The sequence below is a fragment of the Trichosurus vulpecula genome, chromosome 1 (assembly GCF_011100635.1).
Source record: "Trichosurus vulpecula isolate mTriVul1 chromosome 1, mTriVul1.pri, whole genome shotgun sequence".
NCBI lineage: Eukaryota > Metazoa > Chordata > Mammalia > Diprotodontia > Phalangeridae > Trichosurus > Trichosurus vulpecula.
Genome location: NC_050573.1, coordinates 45,404,276 through 45,425,868, shown reverse-complemented (window position 1 = coordinate 45,425,868; position 21,593 = coordinate 45,404,276). Strand labels below are relative to the sequence as shown.

The 21,593-nt window shown below is 41.5% G+C and overlaps 1 protein-coding gene across 1 annotated transcript in view; it reads left to right on the top strand.

Moving 5' to 3' along the window:
- LOC118855256 overlaps positions 1 to 21,593 on the top strand; it is a 230,946-nt gene that overhangs the window by 22,051 nt on the left and 187,302 nt on the right. Inside the window, exon 3 of the mRNA XM_036765368.1 lies at positions 9,807 to 9,932. Within this exon, the coding sequence (XP_036621263.1) occupies positions 9,807 to 9,932 (126 nt within the window). The remainder of the gene's footprint in view (positions 1 to 9,806; positions 9,933 to 21,593) is intronic.

Sequence of the window (21,593 nt, the reverse complement as noted above, 5' to 3'; positions counted from 1 at the left end):
AACCACCTCACAGTGAGTGACAAGGGATAAAAGGAATGATAAAAAATGTTAAAGATATAAGGAAGTTTGTTGATTATGGAGGAACTCTTGAATATTCTTCCTAATATTGCTTCTAAACTGAACTGAAGTGGCTCAATGAAGTCAGAATCCAACAGACTATATCTCCTTCTTCCTGAACACTATCACTCTCTTAAGGTAGCTTAAAATCATTTTGTCTTTCATGGTTACTGATTCATCTTGAGCTTTCAGTTGTCTGTAGCTCCTCTATCTTTTGTTAAGTCAAATTTCTATCCAACTGTGCCTCCCTTCTTTTGTACTTAGGAAATTGATTTTTTGAACCCCAGTGTAAGACTTTACATTTATAGTTATTCGATTTCATCCTAGTCGAGAAGGGCCCACAATACACTGAGATCAAAGAGTCAATGATCTAGACTTGGGGAGGAGGGTCATGGAAGAGAGAAAAGGAATAAGCACTCATATAACTCTGCTGTAAGTACTTTGTAAATGTTGTCTCATTTGAGCCTCACAACCTTGTGAGTTAGGTGCTACTATTATTCCCATTTTACAGTTGAGGTAACTGAGACAGTGGTTAAGTGACTTGCCTAGAGTCACACAGCTAGTAAGTGTCCGAGGTTAACTGTGAGCTCAGGTCTTCCTGACTCAGGCCCAGAGTTCTATTCACTGTGCCACCTGTCATAGGTCAGATAGTCCTTTCCTTCATTTTATAGGTGAGGAAATGACCTTAAGTGATTTCCCTGATGTTGCACAAGAAAGTTGGGATTCAAACTCATTGACCACTCTTTTCATATCTTTTTGAAATCTGATTGTGTCATCCAGTATACTAGTCACCCCTCCCATCAGTCATCCCTGACATCCTTCTGTGTCACCTGCACATTTGATAAGGATGAATTCTGTCTTTTTCAGTCATAGATAAAAATATTCAACAGTGTGGGGCCATCCTGATGGATGTGTTGAAAATGTTGGTTGTTGGTTGTCCTCTCAATCTATCCTTGGGTCTGGGCTTTAAGAGAAAGAGCCATGGTTAGAGCATCCAGTCAACCTGATTACCCAAGAAATTTACCTAAAATTACCCAAACTTTTCCCCTGGAAATCCTGCAAGAGGTTTTCTGTTTTCCTGAGGGGTGGTGAATTGTTAGCACAAGGTGCTCCCACGTTTTCTGAGCAAGCTCTCTGAGTCATTGGAGATGTTCTTGAAATGGGCAAAGACTCCTTCTTCCTAAACATTAGACCACACAGCACACACTGCTCTCTTGTCTCACTTACTCTGGGGTTCAGTTTCCTCGTCTGGAAAGTGAAGGTGTTGGATCGAGTGAAGTCCTGCAGGGTCTTCCAGCTCCAGGTCTATAATCCTATGATCTGGTACTTGGATTGCAATGCTTCAGAGCTCAATGGCAAGGCAAGGAGTGGGGGGATTGGAGGGGAGGAAGAGAGAGTAGAAAGGAGGGAGGCAGGAAGGAAATGGTGTGTTTGCAATCAGTCTGTTTAATGGAACCAGCTGTTTTTAACTAAGATTAAATGTTATATAAAGAGAGAGAGAGAGCAGCTGTTGGTTGACAGTGAAAGCAGGTGGGGGTGGTGGGGATGGGGAGCAGGACGTGAAAAAGAAGCCTCCCTTTCTGAGCTGCGAATGTCTCTAGAAAAGAAGGACCATGCTTTTATTAAACTGAGGGAGAAGAAGACAAGATGGGGTTTCTAAATGATTTATTCCAACTCCATTAATTTACATAGGAAGAAACCTTGTCCTAGAAAGGGGAAGTAATTCACCCAGAAGTGGGATCTCACCCCTCTTCTCCTCACTTCCTATATCTAGCTTTAACCCCTCTTGCTTGCCTCCACATTAGGGCCAGGTATAGAGACAGGCCCTGTGATGCCCAGATGAAGAAACTTCCCTTACCAAAGTAGGTTGGCACCTTTGCTGCAACTTACTATGTTAGAAAGTTGCTCTAGAGTGCAGACGGATGAAATGACTTGTCCAGGGTCACAAGGACAGTATGTTACTACAGGTACTTGATTACTGGTCTCCCTGTGCTACAAGGGCCGCTCTGCATCCATTACACTATAGTACCTCTCGCTTGATTGCATGATGATTGCATTTTAAAAATTGTGTTGGGGGGGGCGGAGCCAAGATGGCGGCTGGAAAGCAGGGGCTAGCATGAGCTCCCCACCAAGTCCCTCCAAAAACCTATAAAAATGGCTCTGAAACAATTCTAGAACTGCAGAACCCACAAAATAGCAGAGGGAAGCAGGGCTCTAGCCCAGGACAGCCTGGATGGTTGCTGGGTGAGGTCTGTCACGCATGGAGCTGGGAGGGGAGTGGAGGGGAGCAGAGGGGAGCGGAGCAGAGCCCAGCATGGGCCGTGGGGACCAACCAGACCAGAAGCCTGGCGGAGCGGGCCCTGGTGCCCTGAATCAGTGAGCTGTGGCAGTTGCCAGACTTCTCAACCCACGGACACCAAAGACAACAGAGAAGAACTGCAGAACTCACAAAATAGCAGAGGGAAGCACGGCTCTAACCCAGGACAGCCTGGATGGTCTCTGGGTAAGGTTTATCCCTCATGGAGCTGGGAGTAGAGCAGAGCTCAGCATGGGCAGCGCGGACCAACCAGACCAGGAGCTGGGTGGAGCGGGCCCTAGCGCCCTGAAGCAGTCAGCTGTGGCAGTTACCAGACTTCTCAACCCACAAACACCAAAGACAGCAGAGAAGGTTAGTGGGAAAAGCTGCTTGGGACAGAAGGATAGAGTTTGCTGTTCAGCCACTGCCCCAGGGGCAGTGGAGGTGGGGCAGCTACAGAACTACAGCTGCAGTTGCTTCCGGCCCCAGGCCCACCTGGTGGGAGGAATTAAGTGGCAGATCTGAGCAGGAGTGCAGAGCCTGCTGAAGATCTAAGTCCAGTCCAGGTTGGGGGTTCTTGGGGAAGGAGGAATGCTGGTGTGGCAGCGCATCCCCTCAAGCTTAGAACATAGAACTCTTTACTCTACAAGTACAGTCATACCCCGCTGAAAAACTCAAAGGTCAAGTAAAGGCAGCGAAAATGCACCCAGATTCAGTTGCAGACTTTGGAATCTTTCTTTGGTGACAAAGAAGACCGAAACATACAGCCAGAAGAAGTCAACAAAGTCAAAGAGCCTACAACAAAAGCCTCCAAGAAAAACATGAACTGGTCTCAGGCCATGGAAGAGCTCAAAAAGGATTTGGAAAAGCAAGTTAGAGAAGTAGAGGAAAAATTGGGAAGAGAAATGAGAAGGATGTGAGAAAAGCATGAAAAACAAGTCAATGACTTGCTAAAGGAGACCCAAAAAAATACTGAAAAATATACTGAAGAAAACAACACCTTAAAAAATAGACTAACTCAAATGGCAAAAGAGCTCCAAAAAGCCAATGAGGAGAAGAATGCCTTGAAAGGCAGAATTAGCCAAATGGAAAAGGAGGCCCAAAAGACCACTGAAGAAAATATTACCTTAAAAATTAGACTGGAGCAAGTGGAAGCTAGTGACTTGATGAGAAATCAAGATATTATAAAACAGAACCAAAGGAATGAAAAAGTGGAAGACAATGTGAAATATCTCATTGGAAAAACCATTGACCTGGAAAACAGATCCAGGAGAGATAATTTAAAAATTATTGGACTATCTGAAAGTCATGATCAAAAAAAGAGCCTAGATATCATCTTTCAAGAAATTACCAAGGAGAACTGCCCTGATATTCTAGAGCCACAGGGCAAAATAGAAATTGAAAGAATCCACAGATCGCCTCCTCAAATAGATCCCAAAAAGAAATCTCCTAGGAATATTGTCACCAAATTCCAGAGCTCCTAGATCAAGGAGAAAATACTGCAAGCAGCCAGAAAGAAACTATTTGAGTACTGTGGAAACACAATCAGAATAACATAAGATCTAGCAGCTTCTACATTAAGAGATCAAAGGGCTTGCCATACAATATTCCGGAGGTCAATGGAGCTAGGATTAAAATCAAGAATCACCTACCCAGCAAAACTGAGTATCATGCTCCAAGGCAAAATATGGATTTTCAATAAAATAGAGGACTTTCAAGCTTTCTCAGTGAAAAGACCAGAGCTGAATAGAAAATTTGACTTTCAAACACAAGAATCAAGAGAAGCATGAAAAGGTAATCAAGAAAAAGAAATCGCAAGGGACTTACTAAAGTCGAACAGTTTTGTTTACATTCCTACATGGAAAGATGATGTATATGATTCATGAGACCTCAGTATTAGGGTAGCTGAAGGGAATATGAATATATATGTGTATGTATATATATGTATATATGCGGGTGTATGTGTATATATATGTATGTGTGTGTGTGTATACATATATATATATATATATATATATATATAGGGAGAGAGAGAGGGAGAGGGCACAGGGTGAGTTGAAGATGAAGGGATGATATCTAAAAGAAATAAAATCAAATTAAGGGATGAGAGAGGAATATATTGAGAGAGGAAGAAAGGGAGAGATAGAATGGGGTAAATTATCTTGCATAAAAGTGGCAAGAAAAAGCAGTTCTGTAGGAAGAGAAGAGAAGGCAGGTGAGGGGGAATGAGTGAATCTTGCTCTCATCAGATTTGACCTGAGGAGGGAATACCATACACACTCAATTGGGCATCTTACCCCACAGGAAAGAAGGAGGAAGAAGATAAAAAAGGGAGGGCAAATGGGGGAGGAAGTAATCAAAAACAAACACTTTTGAAAAGGGACAGGGTCAAGGGAGAAAACTGGATAAAGGGGGATAGGTTAGGAAGGAGCAAAATATAGTTAGTCTTTCACAACATGAGTATTGTGGAGGGGTTTTGCATAATGATACGCATGTGGCCTATGTTGAATTGCTTGACTTCTTAGGGAGGGTGGGTGGGAAGGGAAGAGGGGAGAGAATTTGGAACTCAAAGTTTTAAAAACAGATGTTCAAAAACAACAAAAAGTTTTTGCATGCAACTAGAAAATAAGACACACAGGCAATGAGGCATAGAAATTTATCTTGCCCTACAAGAAAGGAAGGGAAAAGGGGATGGGAGGGGAGTGGAGTGACAGAAGGGAGGGCTGACTGGGAACAGGGCAACCAGAATATACGCCATCTTGGAGTGGGGGAGAAGGTAGAAATGGGGAGAAAATTTGTAGTTCAAACTCTTGTGAATATCAATGCTGAAAACTAAATATATTAAATAAATTAAATTTAAAAGAAAAAAATTGTGTTTACATTCTTTCATTTTTCCTTAAAATTGAATTTAAATTAAATTATTTTTGAGCATTTATTTTCTTTTCCTCCCCTTCCTGGGAAAAACAAAACAAAATCCTTCTAAGTAAATATGCATAGTCAAACAAAAATAAATTCTTACATTGGCTGTAACCAAAATTGTATCTCATTTTGTATCTTGAATTCATCACCTTATTGTAGGGAGCAAGATGGCATTCCTTCTCAACAGTCCTCTGGAATCACCATTGATCTTCATGTGGATTAGAGTTCTTGAGTCTTGCAAAATTGCTCACTTTTACAATGTCTATAAATTGCTTTCATGATTCTGATAACTTCACTCTGCATCAGTTCATTGCAATCTTCTCAAGTTTATCTGAAATGATTCCCTTCTTCATTTCTTATGACATAATAGTATTCCATTACATTCATATGCCATAATTCATTCATCCATTGCCTCCATCAATGGGTACCTCCTTTGGTTTCCAGAGGTTTGCTAACACAAAGAGAGTTGCTATAGATATTTTTGTACATATAGGACCTTTTCTTCTTTTTGATCTCTGTAGGGTATAGGTCTAATAGTGGTATCCCTGGGTTAAAGGGTATGGGCAGCTTAGTAACTTTTGGGACATAGTTCCCAATTACTTTCTAGAATGGCTATTCCAGTTAACAGCTCTACCAAAGGTGAATTAATTTTCTAATTTTCCTGCAGTTTGTCTAATGTTTGTCATTTTCTGTTTTTTTTTAAATTTTACCAGTTTGATGACTGTGAAGTGAAACCTCAGAATTTCTCTAATTTATATTTCTCTATTAGTGATATGGAGCTTTTATATATATAGATATACATATGTGTGTATATTACATATACACATACATACATGCATAAACACATACATAGCACTTATGTTTATACACACATTCATATCTACAGATACATACATGCATATACATATGTGCGCACATGTGTATATACACATATACATAAATACACACATACGTACATACGTACATACATACGTATATATATATCGATTTGCCTTGTTCACATCATTTGACCATTTGTCAGTCATGGCATTAGCTCTTGAATCATTTGAATGATTTTTAAAAATTCCTTTTAAAAAATAAAGTATAACACTTAACACCCTGGCCTTCATTGCCTGAAGGCCAAGATGTTAAATTTTCACCCCTTCCCCAAGGTTCTCTAGTACCCTTAAAGTGGGTAAGAGGGCGTCACTGCTCTTCACCAATGACTCCAGCCTCCAACTGTAGGGGACAATCCTCTGTACCCCAGTTCCATTAAGCTGCTAACAATCAGATTATATTTTACAAGGAAATATTTACTCAAAGATCTGCTCACAAATATACAAATTTACTCCTCTAATGTGAGGAGACATAATCTTCCTCCTCTTTTGTACCACCTTAGACTCTGGGGAGGGGATGGGGATTAGGTGCACAATTTAGCTCAATTCCAAAAGAGCAGCAGTATCAAACTCCAAATAGAAATAAATTCCCATGGGTCAAATGATGACTTGGAAAATCACAAATTACCATTATGTTTTATTGTATCTTCATTGATTTTGTTAAACAGTTCTCAATTATACTTTTCTTTTGCCCCTGCCCCAAGGCGTGTGTACTAGAGCACACAGGCCCAGCCAGGCACCCAGGCACTTGAGGACCTTGAGGGCCACATGTAGCCTCGAGGCCACAGGTTCCTCACCCCTGCCCTAGACAATCTCAGTCAGGCAACCCCAGTTTTCTGGCCTTCCCTGCCCAAGTGGCAAGCTGTACCATCCTGACTGGAATCCTTCTTCCATGGTCGATATGACTCAAACTTGGGTCATGGGAGATCATTATCATTGCAGGTGAGATGAAAAAGAATAGAGACCAACACCTCCCTGGGCTCAGTTGAGAGAGAGAGAGAGGGGGGAGGGAGAGAGAGGGAGAGAGAGAGAGAGAGAGAGAGAGAGAGAGAGAGAGAGAGAGAGAGAGAGAGAGAGAGAGAGAGAGAGAGAGAGAAGGAGAGAGAGAGAAGGAGAGAGAGGGAGAGAGACAGAGTGAGGGAGGAGACAGACAGACAGACAGAGACAGAGGGATAGAGAGACAGAGACAGGGACACAGAGAGAAGAAGCCTTCTCCTGTTGCTGGATCAGTCCATGATGCCTGTGCTGTGGGTAAACTGGGATGTCCACCTCCTGCGCAGGACATGGCACACAGAAAAGAGGGTGACACACAGAAAGGGCCTGGCCAGTTTTAGAGATGCGACCTGTTCCAGTTAGGCAGCCAATCAAAGGAGGCTAAACTCACCCACATGCTAAGAGCAGCTCCATTCATGAGATTTACACATGTCCAGGGCAAGCCCGCCTAGAGATGCTGCTGTTTTAGGTGAACTAAACATGCTTGAAAGACCCTATTACAAAAGGAAACTGAGGGTAAGAGAGGCTCATTTAAGTTCAATTCAAGAAACATCCCCTTAGAGGCAAGTAGGTGGCCCAGTGGATAGAGCACTGGGCCAGAAGTCGGGAAGACCAGAGTTCAAATTCAGCTGCAGAGACTGTGTGACATTGGACAAATCACAGCCTCAGTTTCCCCTTTTGTCAAATGGGGATAATAATAGCACCTAGCTATAGCATGGTTGTTGTGAGGATCAGCACATTGTCTGGCATATAGTAGGAACTATACAAAAACTTCTTTTTGTTTTTAATTTAAATTTATTTGTTTTTAGTTTACAACACTCAATTCCACAAATTTTTGAGCTCCAAATTTTCTTCCCCTTCCTCTCCTCCCCCCTTCCCCCCAAGACAGCATATAATCTGATATAGGTTCTACATATACCTTCACATTAAACATATTTTCACAATAGTCAAGTTGTAAAGAATAATTATAACCAGTGGAATGAACCACAAAGAAGAAACAAAACAAAAACAAAAAAGAAAGAAAGAACAAATAGTATGCTTCCATTCAGACTCCGTAATTCTTTCTCTGGATGTACATAGCTTTTTCCGTCATGAGTCTTTTGGAGTTATCTTCGAACCTTGTATTGCTGAGAAGAGCCAAGGCTATCAAAGTCATCACAGATACAATGTGTCTGTAATTGTGTACAATGTTCTCGTGCTTCTGCTCCCCTCGCTTAGTATCAGAGCACATAAATCTTTCCAAGTTATTAGGACATCCCTCTGCTCCTCATTTCTTATTGCACAATAGTATTCCATTACATTCATATACCACAACTTGTCTAGCCATTTTCCAATTGATGGGCATCCCCTTGATTTCCAGTTCTTTGCTACCACAAAAAGAGTTGGTATAAATAATTTTGTACATATGGGTCGTTTTCCCACTTATATGATCTCTTTGGGATATAGCCCTAGAAGTTGTATGGCTGGGTCAAAGGGTATGCACATTTTTATAGCCCTTTTGGCATTCTTCCAAATTGCTCTCCAGAATGGTTGGATCAGTTCACAACTTCAACAAAGATGCATTAGTGTTCCAATTTTCCCACATCCTCTCCAGCATTTATCGTTTTCCTGTTTTATCACATTAGCCAATCTGACAGGAAGATGTGGTACCCAAGAGTTGTTTTGATTTGCATTTCTCTAATCAGTAGTGATTTAGAGCATTTTTTTCATATGACTATATATATCTTTAATATCTTCCTCTGAAAACTGCCTGTTATATAAAAACTTCTTAAAAAATTAGAACTGAAAATCTGAAAGAATCTGAAAGCCCATATTGAAAAAACAGTGTACGTTAAAGCTCTGGTGCTAATTGGCATTGGGATTGGACCTATGAATGGTCGCTCTACTTCCAGCCTGGGCAAGATAAGCAAACCCAATCTCAAACCAAAAAACAAAATAAAACCAAACAAAGTCATAGTTTTATGGGCCATGTTAATTGATTGATGATGATAATGGAAACAACTTAAATTTAAGCTCTTGGAGCACTGGGATTGTTTTATTTTTGTCTTTGTATCTTCAGCACCTAGTATGGTATGTGGCACATATAATAAATGCTTGTTGATTGACCAATGTAGTGGTTGAAGGCTTATAAAACATATTGCATATGTTATGTCATTTGATCCCCACGAAGATTCTTTAAGTGGGTCCTACAGGTAATATTGCCCCATTTTACAGGTGAGAAAACTGAGGAGAAATATATAGTGACTTGCCCAGGATCACAAAGCCTCTAAATGCCAGAGGTAGAGTTTGAACCCAGTTCTGCCCGTCCATTGCTCTAGCCACTGGTTATGAACTGGATTGATGATTTCATTTCCCAGGTGAGAAAACTCCTTTATACAACACAGGTCATTAACTTCTCAACCTGTAGTCGTGTCAGTGCTCAGAGCACTGTAAGGTTGAGGAACTTGCCTGAGGTCACAAAGCTGGTATGTAAAAGAAGCAAAACTAGAACCCAGATCTTTTTCACCAGCTCTTTCTAGTAGTCCAACATTGCTTCTCATTTCTACCTCACCCAAAATGATAAGCTGATCGAGGCATTGTTGGAATTCATCCTTGTATCCCCTATAGCACCCAATTCCTGAGCCCTCGAGTTCAGAAGCTTAACTATCCACAATATATTTTTGCAGGAAAAAGCAGCCGACTGTGACCAGCTGGTGACAAGAAATACTGTGGGGAGACATCCACTTCAGAGAGGAAGGGGCCCCGCCATCCCCCCGGCCAGCATGGTTCCTGGGTCTGCTGGGAAAAGCAAGGTATGGACAGCAGCAAAACTGTGTGTTCATTAATTTTATTTATTGAACTCAACAAATCCTCGTTATACATGTGCGGGTCACTGAACTAGGTAAAAAAATGGCCTTTACCTCAACGGGCTTACAATGTCCCCGACGGGGTGATAATGGTCATTGTTTGTCCTTCTTTCTCAAAGAGGACCATGACGTCAGGAAGGCTATGACTCACAAGAGAATTGGATGTAAGTGAGTGAGGGCTGGGGGTGATGGTGGAGGTTAGGGAATGTCACAGAGTCACAGAAACATGGAATTTCAGAGTTGCAAGGAACCTAAGTGTCACACATCTTTGTTGTTTGTTGTTGCTGTTGTTTAGTCTTGTCTGACTCTTCACGACCCATTTGGGCTTTTCTTGGCAGAGATACTGGAGGGGTTTGCCATTTCCTTCTCCAGCTCATTTGACAGACCAGGAAACTGAGGCAAACATGCTTAAGTGACTTGCCCAGGGTCACACAGCTAGGAAGTGTCTGAGGCCAGATTTAAACTAATGAAGATGAATATTCCTGACTCCAGGCTTGGCACTCTATCCGCTTCGCCACCTAGCTGACCTCTAGTCCCACCTATAAACAGAAAAAAGAATCCTTCCTATGATACAGTAACAAGGGGTCATCTAGCCTTTCCTTGAACAACCTCTGATGAATGGAAGCCTGCTGTCTCCCAGAGAGTCTCATTTCACTTTTGAATAGCTCTAACTATTCATGGATAGTGACTCCATAATTATATGCTCTGATTCTCTCAGTAACCTATGATGAAGTTCATTTGAGGCAAATGATAGTGGTACTTAGAGCACTAAGCTGGGAGTCAGGAAGACTCATCTTCATAAGTTCAAATCCAGTCTCAGACACTTACTAGCTGTGCGACCCTGGGCAAGTCACTGAACCTTGTCTGCCTCGGTTTCCTCATCTGTAAAATGAGCTGGAGAAGGAAATGGCAAACCACTCCAGTATCTCTGCCAAGAAAACCCTAAAAGGGGTCACAGAGAGTTGGATACAACTGAACAACAACAAAATATTTGAACTCACCAAGGGCATCCAGGGACTCTTTTATCACTTACTTATGGGTCATTTTTGTTCTGTTCTTTCCAGTCCAAAAGTTATTCTTCTGGGCAGAGCAAAGATAGAAGCAATTCCTTGTGCTCCTGAGATCAAGTTGATCCCAGATACTACAACAAAGGCTACATTTTATCCCTATTTTATCAAAACGTTTTAAATTTCTTTTTTTTTCTTTGGTCTCTGGCTTTTCTCAGATATTTGTTGTTCAATCCTTTCAGACTCTTAGTGATCCCATGTTTGGAATTTTCTTGGTGAAAATTCTGTAGGGGCTTGCCATTTCCTTCTCTAGCTCATTTTACAGATGAGAAACTGGGGCAAACAGAGTTAAGTGACTTCTTCAAGGTCACCCAGCTGGTAATCGTCTGATGGCATATTTGAACTCGGGGAGATGAGTCTTCCGGATTCTAAGCCCAGCACTATGGCGCCACCTAGCTGCCCCCTCAGATGTTTAGCATAAGGTACGTAGCTTTGAATGGAATGTTTAACTTCTCTGAGGATCATTTTTTCTCTCAGTCAAATGACCATCTCATACAATTTAAAGCCGGTAGGGACCTTAGAGGGTATAGAGTTCAGGCAACCCTCATTTGGCAAAAACGGAGGTTTATGAAAGAAGAAACAATTTACCCAAGGTCATGTTAGAAGTAAGTGGCAGAGTCAGAGTTTGAACCCGGGTCTTTCGTGTTGCCTTTCTCTAAGCCCCTCTCTAGGTAGATAGATAATTAAACACAATGTGCCAGGCACTATGCTAAGTATTTTACAATGATGATTTCTTCAATGCTTTGTTCCAACAATCCGGCTAGCAGCTGCTGTGGGCGTGAGAAACCAACAACAACCAGCTCACGGAATGCTGCAAGCCCGGGTTCTTTAGATCTGCTTTACTAAGGAAAGCAACGTTGAGGGGTTAACAACCTTACTTTAATCCAGCATACAGACATCATTCGCTTAGTTCAGGGGAAAAAGCCAGCACCCTGAACTTCAGAGCCAATACAAATTACAAACATCAACAGACAGACCTTGTCTGATTCAAATCCCAGTTCATAGTGACCAGAGTTTAACCAAGTCCCAACCTCCAGGCAAGCTGGAGGGCTCTTAACTCCACATCAGCATGCCACCAAGAGTGAGAGCCCTAAGCAAATAGCTCTGTCTTCTCTTTTTATGAGCTCTTTAGCCATTATCAAAACTTATCTGAGCCACCAGAACTTAAGCTCTTGTTCTTGGCTCTGGAGTTAGCACCTCCACCTAGGACCTTGAGGGCTTCATGCCCACATCAGCTTAGCAGCTAATAACTAGGGGTTCGGGGCCTACTTGGGATCGAAGATACAATCAGACCTCCCCTCCTGGGCCCGGGTGGAGCCCCATCTAATTTAATCCTAATTTAATCAAGGAGATAAAGGCCAAACTCTTCAAGGGCACGGGCGGTGGAATAAGTGCTAAAAGCCCTCCTTGATTACCTATGCATCCTTACAACAATCCTAAGTGCAGCTGGTATTCCCATTTTACAGGTGAGGAAACTGAGGCAGACAGGGACAAGTGACTTGCCCAGGGTCACACAGCCAGTAAGTGTCTGAGGTCACATTTGAACTCAGGTCCTCCTGACTCCAGGGCCGGTGCTCTATCCACTGTACCCCCTAGCTGTCCCTGATCTTATAAAACCATCACTAGAGCCTTCCTTTATTACTAGTTATCAGACTAATATTCCTCTTCCCTTTCTCAAGCTTGAAAAAGCCATCTACACGCAGTAGCTTGACTTCCTCTTCTCTCACTTAGTGAATTCTTGTTGAATCCAAGAGTGTGTGTGTGTGTGTGTGTGTGTGTGTGTGTGTGTGTAAGGGGTGGGGCCAGGGGGTAGGGTCTTTATGCAACAAAATCTCTCAAATCATTTAGGTTTGTCCTGTACCATCCCAAATCAGGGCCACGGGTGAGCTCCTTGTGTTCATGGGTAGGGGAGAGTGTGTCATTACTGCTCAATTCAATTCAGCAAACATCTATTAAATCTATACAATAGATCTGATTAAATCTACTATGTGCGAGAACGATACTTTACACTAACAAATGCCCTTAGATTCGGTGTACTTTTCTCACATTGGGAGAGGAGGGTCTATTCTTCGATTTATGTATAATAGTGCTCCTTTGAGATAGACACATCTCCTGGCTGATCCCCTCTCTTGATCATTGCTGGGGCTCTGAGCAAGGAGAGAGATCAACAGCAGCCACCTTCAGCCATCCCGGGGATGAATGAGGGGGACTCTCCAGTCTCTAGGGTCCTCAACCAACTGTAGTTTATATAAGCAATAAAAACTCACTTAAAGAGACCAGTAAGAGTTTAACTGTCTGGCAGTTGCTGGGTTTGCTGCAGTCTGGGGGCAGACAAGAAGGGAGTGAAGATTTCCCACCGTTTACTTAGTATCCAACTGCTTAGTGGCAGCTCATCTCTTAAATATTCATGGGCCATTTTAAGCTGATTCAATTCTCTTGACTGTTCATTCATGACAAAAATGAACTGTTTCACGGATGGGAAATTGCATTTGCTTCAGAGTAGGAGTAAATGGGTCATTAGAGGTCAGTGTCAAGGTCTATTGGAATCAATACCTAAACGTCTTGGATTCTGGGAAAATTATGTTCAAACTTGGGCCCCATCATCAATGACAACCTTCCTTCTGTTGATTTAATTGATGTCTTTGAGGAGCTAAGTGTACTCTTCTGGAATTAATCAATAATCAACGAATATTTATTAAGTGCTTATGATGTGCCAGGTTAGGCAGCTAGGTGGCACTATAGTACATAGAGCGCTGGGCTTGAAATCAGAGAGACTCATCTTCATGAGTTCAAATCTGGCCTCAGACACTTCCTAGCTGGGTGACCCTGGGCAATTCACTTAACCCTGGTTGCCTCAGTTTCCTCATCTGTAAAATGAGCTGGAGAAGGAAATGGCAACCACTCCAGTATCTTTGCCAAGAGAACCCCAACAGGGGTCACAAAGAGACTGAAATAATTGAACAATGACCACAACAAACATGCTGGATACTATGCTAAGCTCTGGTGATTAAAAGAAAAAGCAAAAATATTTTCTCCCTTCAAGGAGCTTACATTTTAAAGAAGGAGACGATGTGTACATAGATAATTATGTATATGATACATACAGGGTAGGTGGAAGGTAGGCTTAGAGGGGACAGCTTGGAAAAAGGAGGAGTTTAAGAAAGGTCTCCTGTAGAAGGTGGTGTTTGAAGGAACCCAGGGATTCTAAGAGGCTGAGTTGAGGATGGAAAGCATTCTAGATATGGCGGACAACTCACAGATATGAGATGGTCTCTTTTATGTGAGGAATAGTAAATGGGCAAATATGGCTGAATTGAAGGAAGTAATGTGTAAGAAAAATGGAGAGGAAGGAAGGGGACAGGATAGGAAGAGCTCAAAATGACAAGCCGATGAATAGATAGTTAATCCTCCAGGTAATGGCAGCTATTGGAATTTAGGTAGGAGGAGTGACGTGGTTAGACTTGTATTTCATCCATTGGTAGCTGAGTGGAGGAAGGAGCGGAGGGGAGAAGAGACATATGCTAAGGAATCCAAAAGAGGAAGCTTTTGTCATAGTTTAGGTCAGGGGGTGGCAAACCATGGTCTGCAGGCCAAATTGGCCCACTGAATGTTTCTGTACTTACTTGAGTTCTCTGGTCATATACAAAAACAGACCATGGGCTGTAGTTTGTCAACCCCTGGCTTTTGTTGTTGTGATCCCATTTGGAGTTTTCTTGGCAAAGACATTGGAGTGGGTTTGCCATTTCCTTCTCTAGCTCATTTTACAGATGAAGAAACTGAGACAAAACAGGGTTAAATGACTTGCCCAGGGTCATAGAGTTAGCAACTGTCTGAGGTTGGATTTGAACTCAGGTCTTTCTGACTACAGACCTGGTTTTCTATCTACTACACCATCTAGCTCCCGCTAACTCCCATCTATCTACTACACCACCTCCCCGCCTAACTCCTGGTAGACAAAGGATTCTCAAAGTCTAAAGACCCGAGGGATCCCTTAAGACCTTTTCAGGGTGTCAATGAGGTAAAAACTATTTTTATAACAATATTAAGATATTTTAATTCTTAATATGGTAAATATAACTCACCTAAACAAAAACTCTTCAGGGATCTTCAATAATTTTTAAGAGTGTAAAGAGATCCTGAGACCAAAAAGTTTGAGAACCACTGGTCTAGGGCAAGAGCAGATGAGGTCCTGAATGAGTGTGGCAGCTGTGTGAGGGAAGGGGATATGCCTGAGAGATGTGGAGATAGAAATGACAAAATTTGGTCAGTGATTGGTTATATGGTATGAGAGAGAAGCATCAAGGATGACGTTGCTATTACATACCTGGGTCAATGGAATGACCACCACCACCAACATATAGCAACAACACTGCTGCTGACAGCTAACACAGCGCTTTGTTTTTTTTTCATAGAGCTTTACCTATGTTATCTCACGTGTTCCTCCAGTCAGTTTTTTGGTGAGGCAATCAGGGTTAAATGACTTGCCCAGGGTCACACAGTTAGTAAGTATGAAGTGTCTGAGGTTGGACTTGAACTCAGGTTCTCCTGACTCTAGGGCTGGTGCTCTAACTGCCCCTCTTTTAGACATCTTGGAAGGATAATGGTGCCCTCAATAGCAACAGGGAAGTCTTAAATAGAAGAAAGTTTGAAGGGGCAAAGAAAATGAGTTCTGTTTTTGGATAACAAGAATAGTTAAGATTTCATAGCTAACTTCTCTAAGTGGAGGGATGGACAGAGTGGCTGCAGAGTCCTAGTCAGAACACTAGAGGTCAGTGTCTCCCAGTTACTTGAGTGGAGAGACCTTTCCCAACTATAGAGGAACCTCCCTTTGTAGTTGGCTGATCCATCTCTCATTAAAACATTTAGCAGCTCCTGTTTCATTTTTCTGTAACCTGTCCAGGATAATTTCAGAGATGTTTCTACTGGCTTCTGATTGACTTTTAGATCTCAGTGTCTATTCCAACATGAGACCCCTTCCTCTCAAGTAGCCAATGCCCTGTTCAAATGAATAAGGATTAGTGACTTTGTTATTTCGTCTCATTTTTTTCCCTTCCATGCATTTTGTGGCATTTGGTTTTCCCCACCTCTAGCATTATTTCTTATTCCCTTGTGAGCGCCTCGAGAGCAGAGATTGTCTTTTTATCTTTCCTTGCAATCTAAAGTGCTTACCCAGCTGCCTGGCACATAGTCTATTAAGATACGGATAGTTGACTGACTCCCCTCCCAATGAAAACTTTTACTGTGGTGTGAAGCAGAATGGGTAGTCAGTCAACTTTTTATTAAGGCAATGTGCCAGGTATTGTGCTAAATGCACTTGTTTGAGAGTAAGAGGATCTAGGTCTAACGCCAAGATGTAACTCACGCCCTGGGTGACTTTGGACAAATTACTTAATCTCTCTTGGTCTTCGAAGGTGTGGGGCTAGATGATCCTCTTAATTCCCTTCTAGCTCTAAGTCAATGAACCTTGTACGATCTTAATATGATACCTCAATATTACCCTTTTCCACAGATACGTACTGAATCCTCTCTTGCCACAGATAGCTCAAATATTTTAAGTATATTTTATTTTAAATATATTTTACTAATGCTTTAAATAATTAATAATATTTTAAATAATATAATGTTTTAAATAATATTTTAAAAATCCAGATATATACAGAAATATTTCAAAGACAAAAAGAGAAAATAGGGAAAATCAGCAAAACTAATAAATATAGTGATAAAAATCTGAAAATATATGCAATGTAATATACCTATGGACCTTCCGCTTGTACAAAAGATTAGGTTGTCTATGTCTTCTTATTTCTCTTCTTTGGGGTCACTCTTTGTAATTTTGCCACGTCAACTTTTGATTGTTTGGTGGTTAGAAAGCATTTCTTAAGCACCTACTATGGGCCAGGCACTGTGGTAGGTACTGGGAATCCACTTTGAGTTTTTCCAAGACATATCCTTTCCAGGGTTTCATGAATAAGAAAGCGTAACTGGGATATGGTTGACATTGATGAAAAGAAATACCTACCTGACTGAGATCACCTTCTGTAGGATGCATTTATGGGTCTTTCCCATTTTTCCTCCCAGAATCCCCTTCCCCCTCCCCTCTGCTACTGCCTTCTCTAAAAAATTACCCTCTATCTACTCTGGATATAGCTTGTATGTATGATTTTTTTTTTTTTTTACATATCACCTTTCTTATTAGAATGTGAGTTCCTTGAGGTTAAGGATAGTGGGATGGTTTGTTTCGTTTTTTTTTTAGACTTTTTTTGGTATGCCCAGCAAATGACACAGTTAAATGCTTAATAAAAGCTTGTTGGCTCTCTGACTGATAGAGACCATAGACCTCATTCAATTCAACAGGTATTATACAGAGACTTTTATGAGTCAGGCACCGGAGATACCAGGACAAAAACAAAAATAGTTCCTGCCCTCAAGATGCTAGCATTCTGCTGGGTAGACACAGCATGTATACAGATAAGTAAGTAAAAGAAAATTTGAGGAGGTAGAAAATACTAATAAAAAGGGGAATCTGGATGGGCTTCCTGTAGGAGGTGGTACATGAACTGTTTTGAAGGAAGTTAAAGATTCTCAAAGTGGGAATTGACAAAGAGTGCATTCAGGTTCCATTTAAATGCTTTAAGTTGTCTAGAAGCAGTTTGAAAAGGTACTAAAGATAATACAACTGTCTTCTATGAACGCCCTCAAGATGACAGCCTCATTATATATTGCTATCCTATTAAAAACTCTGTGATCCAACCAAACTGATTTCCTCTGTTATTCATACATGGCATTCTTTTATTGTTGCTTGGTCATTTCTGTCTTGTCTGATTCTTCATGACCCCATTTGGGGTTTTCTTGGCTAAGATACTAGAGTGGTTTACCATTTCCTTCTCCAGCTCATTTTACAGAGGAGGAAACTGAGGTAAACGGGGTGAGGTGACTTGCCCCTGACACTTAAGCACTGGTCATTCCCCATGCCTGGAAAGCACTTCACTCCCTTCTCATGTCCATTTTATGGAATCCTTTTCTTACTTTAATCACTACCATGTATCCAAAGCCTTTCCTGATCCTCCTCCTACCACACAACTGCTGGTACTCTCATTTTTCAGTCATGTCCAACTCTCCAACCCCGATTTTCTTGGCAAAGATGCTGGAATGGTTTTTCATTTCCTTCTCCAGCTTATTTTACAGATGAGGAAACTGAGGCAACAGGGTTAAATGACTTGAACAGGGTCACACAGCTAGTTAGTATCTGAGGTCAGGTTTGAACTCAGGAAGATGAGTCTGACTCCAGGTCAGGTGCTCTATCCACTGCACCACCTAGCTGCCCATATCTGCCTATCTGTCATATCTCCCCTCCCTATCTACCTTGTATTTAATTTCCTTGCATTTATTTGAATTTATTCTATATATGCACGACATATGTACACATCATCTCCTCCATTTGGATATAAGCCTTTTGACAGTAGGGATTGTTTCATTTTTTAACTTGTCTTCCCAGTGCCTGTCATAGACACCTATCTGAGAGGTGGAGGTGCAAAGTGTTTAATTGATTTTATCACTAAGCATAGGGGAGATAATACAGGCAAATGATAACAAAGTCTCCCATCTGCATAGTGCTATAGGCTCTTCAAAAAGCTTTTATCCTCACTTTGACCCTGTAGGGTAGGTAGGAGAGGTTGTGGTCATTATTTTACAGGTGAGTAAACCAAGGCCCAGAAAAGCAAAGCGAGATAAGGTGTGGAGCACTGGATTTGGGGTTACCAGTCTTGGATTCAAGTCATACCTTTGCCCTTTATTAGGTATGCGACCTTGGGCAATTTGTCTCTGTTTTCTCATGCTTAAAACAAGCCGGTTGGACAAGATGGCCAAGGTTCTTTCCAAATTAGAGTCCAAATGCAGCAGAAAGAACACTGGTTTTGGGATTGGGGGTCTGGATTCAAATCCAAGTTTTGCCTCTTATATCCTGAGGGACTTTGGGGGAGTCACTTATTCTCTTTGGCTAGCCTAACTTCCTGCAAGACTCAGCTTAAATCTTAGCTTCTACAAGAGGCCTTTTTTTTTTAACCAGTGGCTAATGTTAGCATCTTCCCTTTGAGATTTCCTCTCGTTTACATTGTCTGTATCTTGCATCTACATAGTTGTTAACATGTCTCCCCCATTAGATCTTAAGTTTCTTGAGATCAGAGAGTATTTCTGCCTTTCTTTGTACTCCCCAGGGCTAACTCAGCAAAGTGCTTGGCACCTAATAAACTCTTAATAAATGATTGTTGACTGACTTTCAAAACTCCTGTGAGGTAGGTAAGATGGGGAATTACTAACCTCATTTTACAGATGAGGAAACTGAGTCTGAGACATTGAGTGACTTTCTCAGGGTCATACAGTTAGTATCTGATATGTGACCTAAACCCAGGTCTTTCTGTTTATAGGACCAGCGCTCTATCTGCGGTATCAGAGATGTCAAACATGTGGCCACTCCTGAGTGCAGCTTGAACCAGATAAAAATGTAATTAGGAAATATTTAACAAAATAAATAAAAATTCAATGAAATATGGAGAACATTACGTTTTAAAACTGTCACTGTGGCCCTTAGAGATCCTTGTGGATGGATTAGTGGCCCCTGTTCTTCATAGAATGTCCAGACTCTAAGGTACTCAAGAGACCATCACATTTAAACCTGTTATTTTACAAACAAAGGCAATGGGCATCCAGAGACATATGGTCATAATGCAAACTAGTGGTAGAGGTGGAAGAAGAGCCTATTTATCTGGATTTTCAGATTAGGGCCCTTTCCACTAGACCATTGACTAAAAGATCCAAATTCTTGGTAGGCTGTGTGTTTTAAGGTGTCTTCTAGTTATTAAGGGTGGGTATACTGTTCCCCTTCCCCTCCCCCACCTGCAAATCTAGCCTACATCTCTAGTAACCTGTGAATGTGGTGGATGCCATGTTTCTGAACCTGGAGAGCTCCTCTCTGGCTCCAGCAATCTTTGGTGGGAGAAATGCCATGTTGCGGTGTTAGGTAATAACAAATTATAGTTATCAAGGGTGTTGTAAGTATACCCAGGGCTTTACAAAGCACAGAAAAGCTTAAAGAAGCAGCCTTTAAAAATCAGATAATCTAATGCAGGTGGGTCCAAAACAAAGGTCAGTGGAGGAAATGTCTGAAGAAATGGTGGAGTAGCTGATGCATAAATAAACAGAAAGGCTTTGCCAAAGAGGGGTGCACTGTATCTAACATCCTCTGAGGACCTGTAGGGATGTTAGTGAGGAGGAAGGAGAAATGGAAGCAGAGAGGGTAGAACATTCTCATGAAGAATGTTCTTATCCTCTCTGAGCTGTGGAAGGTGGAAATAACCAGTCTGTTTGGGGTAATATGAGGACCCAGAGAAGTCAAAAGGGGATCCTTCTGTGGCAGCACAGATTCCTTCAATGTATGGAGCTGGAGAAGAAGCAGAGTGGAATAGGGAATAGAGACCTGACCTCTAAGCCAGGAAGATTTATGTTCACGTATTCCCTTGAAATACATACTAGTTGACTCTGGGCAAGTCATTTAAACATTTAAACATTGTGAATTTGAATGGGGAAAATTATATTTTCACTAAATTTTTGTTTTCTTTGTAGTTGTATGCATTTTTGTTTGTTTTTGCATTAAAACACATTATCATAGGGATCCATAAGCTTCACCAGACTGCCAAAGGGTTCATAATCACAAAAATCATTAAGAACTCTAGCTCTAAGATTATAGGTGACAGAGAAGGTGCTGGCCTACATTGGGAAAAGGAGTTTCCTCATGGATGAGTTTCCTATAGCCATAAATTCACATTTCCAGTCCTTACGTCTATCCTTTAGTTCCAGGCAGAGGCACCATTGGGATCTATGAACCTGATTAATTTTTTTTGATAACTGTATTTCAAAATTATTGGCTTCTTTCATAACTCCATGTATTTTCTACATTTAGAAACATCCTGAGAAGACACCCATAGACTTCACCCAGTCACCAAAGGCGTTCATGACTCACAAAAAGTTAAGAACCTTTGATCTAGTTGAAGCCCCTCATTTTAGAGATGGGGAAACAGCCTCAGAGAGCACACAAGTCTTCTAAAGCCATATTCAATATTCTTTCCTATATACTACTGTGCCATATTTTTTAACTAATTTTTATATAGTAATTTCATTCATAAATGGAAACTCCCTTTGTCCATGGAGGTTGATACTTGTTCTGCTAAGTCTTAGAGAGTTGCTAGGATAAGGTAAATCACTTGCCTACAGTCACACAGCCGGGATGCATCAGAGACAGGACCCAGTCTTCCTAACTCCAACACTGGCTTTCTATCCACTACACAAGGTTACACCTCCATGCTGTCTTCTATTAAACAGAAATCTGCTTGCCTGTATCTTTCATTCATTGGTCTTTATTGTGCCAGCTGGGGCCAAGTGACATAAAAGCCTGATGTCTCTGCCTGTAAGGTTAATGGGGAATAAGATCTTCCCTGCCCATCAATAGGACTCATGTGGAGCCCATTAAGGGAAGCTTGCTAGCTTG